General features: G+C 65.5%; 1 protein-coding gene across 1 annotated transcript in view; it reads left to right on the top strand.

The window, feature by feature from the left end:
* The window catches only part of SKOR1 (SKI family transcriptional corepressor 1), a 14,319-nt gene that overhangs the window by 5,997 nt on the left and 6,511 nt on the right, over positions 1–1,811 (top strand). The window contains 2 exon segments of the mRNA XM_011940557.1: positions 359–1,049; positions 1,287–1,513. Of these exon segments, the coding sequence (XP_011795947.1) occupies positions 359–1,049; positions 1,287–1,513 (918 nt within the window).

Below are 1,811 nucleotides of genomic sequence, written 5' to 3'. Positions count from 1 at the left end.
GCGCTGAAAAAGCCTGGATTTGGCAATGGCTTTGCTGTGTGGCCTTGGGCAAGTCACTCTGCGTATCTGGGTTTCACTTCCTTCCCAATCCGAAAACGGGATTGGGTTCCTTGCAGCCCGGGCATTCCTGAGGTCTCCATTATCCCTTCTCCTCCCCCAAACCCTGGGGGCTTTTGTTAACGGCGCCAGCATGGGCCTGAATAACAAAAGACGCCTGTCCAGGGGGTGAATGAGTTTGGACTCCCCACTGCCAAGTATCCCCCGCGCGCCCAACTCGGCGCGCCCCACTGGGCGGGCCCGAGCCTCGGCGGCGGAGCTGAAAATGGCTCATCTGCTCTCTGCTTTCTCTATTTCGCAGGAGCGGCGGCATGGAAGCTCTCACCACTCAGCTGGGGCCGGGGCGCGAGGGCAGTTCCTCGCCCAACTCCAAGCAGGAGCTGCAGCCGTACTCGGGCTCCAGCGCTCTCAAACCCAACCAGGTGGGCGAGACGTCGCTGTACGGGGTGCCCATTGTGTCGCTGGTCATCGACGGCCAGGAGCGCCTGTGCCTGGCGCAGATCTCCAACACCCTCCTCAAGAACTACAGCTACAATGAGATCCACAACCGCCGCGTGGCCCTGGGCATCACGTGCGTGCAGTGCACGCCGGTACAGCTGGAGATTCTGCGTCGGGCCGGGGCCATGCCCATCTCGTCGCGCCGCTGCGGCATGATCACCAAGCGAGAGGCCGAACGCCTGTGCAAGTCGTTCCTGGGCGAGCACAAACCACCCAAGCTGCCCGAGAACTTCGCCTTCGATGTGGTGCACGAGTGTGCGTGGGGCTCGCGTGGTAGTTTCATCCCTGCGCGTTACAACAGCTCTCGTGCCAAGTGCATCAAGTGCGGCTACTGCAGCATGTACTTCTCGCCCAACAAGTTCATCTTCCACTCGCACCGCACACCCGACGCCAAGTACACGCAGCCAGATGCCGCCAACTTCAACTCCTGGCGTCGTCACCTCAAACTCAGTGACAAATCGGCCACAGACGAACTGAGCCATGCTTGGGAGGACGTCAAGGCCATGTTTAATGGCGGCACGCGCAAGCGGACCTTCTCCCTACAAGGAGGCGGCGGAGGCGGTGCTAATGGCGGGTCGGGTGGGCAGGGGAAGGGTGGTGCTGGCGGCGGTGGAGGCGGCGGCCCAGGGTGCGGTGCGGAGATGGCCCCAGGCCCGCCGCCCCACAAAAGCCTGCGATGTGGCGAAGATGAGGCAGCCGGGCCTCCGGGGCCACCTCAACCCCACCCGCAGCGCGGACTTGGCCTGGCGACGGGAGCTAGTGGCCCGGCGGGCCCAGGAGGGCACGGTGGCGGCGCAGGTGTACGAAGCTACCCGGTGATCCCGGTGCCCAGCAAAGGCTTTGGGCTCCTGCAAAAGCTGCCCCCACCACTTTTCCCCCATCCTTACGGCTTCCCTACGGCCTTCGGCCTATGCCCCAAAAAGGACGACCCGGTTTTAGGCCCGGGCGAGCCAAAGGGCGGTCCTGGCACTGGGAGCAGCGGCGGCGGCGCGGGGACTGGCGGGGGTGCGGGGGGCCCGGGAGCCAGCCACTTGCCCCCGGGGGCAGGAGCGGGCCCGGGAGGTGGCGCCATGTTCTGGGGGCATCAACCCTCCGGGGCAGCCAAGGACGCAGCGGCAGTGGCTGCAGCGGCCGCCGCCGCCACTGTGTACCCGACGTTTCCCATGTTCTGGCCAGCAGCAGGTAGCCTCCCGGTACCGTCCTACCCCGCTGCTCAGAGCCAAGCCAAGGCCGTGGCGGCAGCCGTGGCAGCGGCA

The sequence above is a fragment of the Colobus angolensis genome, unplaced genomic scaffold (genome assembly GCF_000951035.1).
Source record: "Colobus angolensis palliatus isolate OR3802 unplaced genomic scaffold, Cang.pa_1.0 Scaffold19, whole genome shotgun sequence".
Classification (NCBI taxonomy): Eukaryota; Metazoa; Chordata; class Mammalia; order Primates; family Cercopithecidae; genus Colobus; species Colobus angolensis.
Note: the sequence above shows the minus strand (reverse complement) of the source record. Positions and strands in the feature narration are given on the sequence as shown.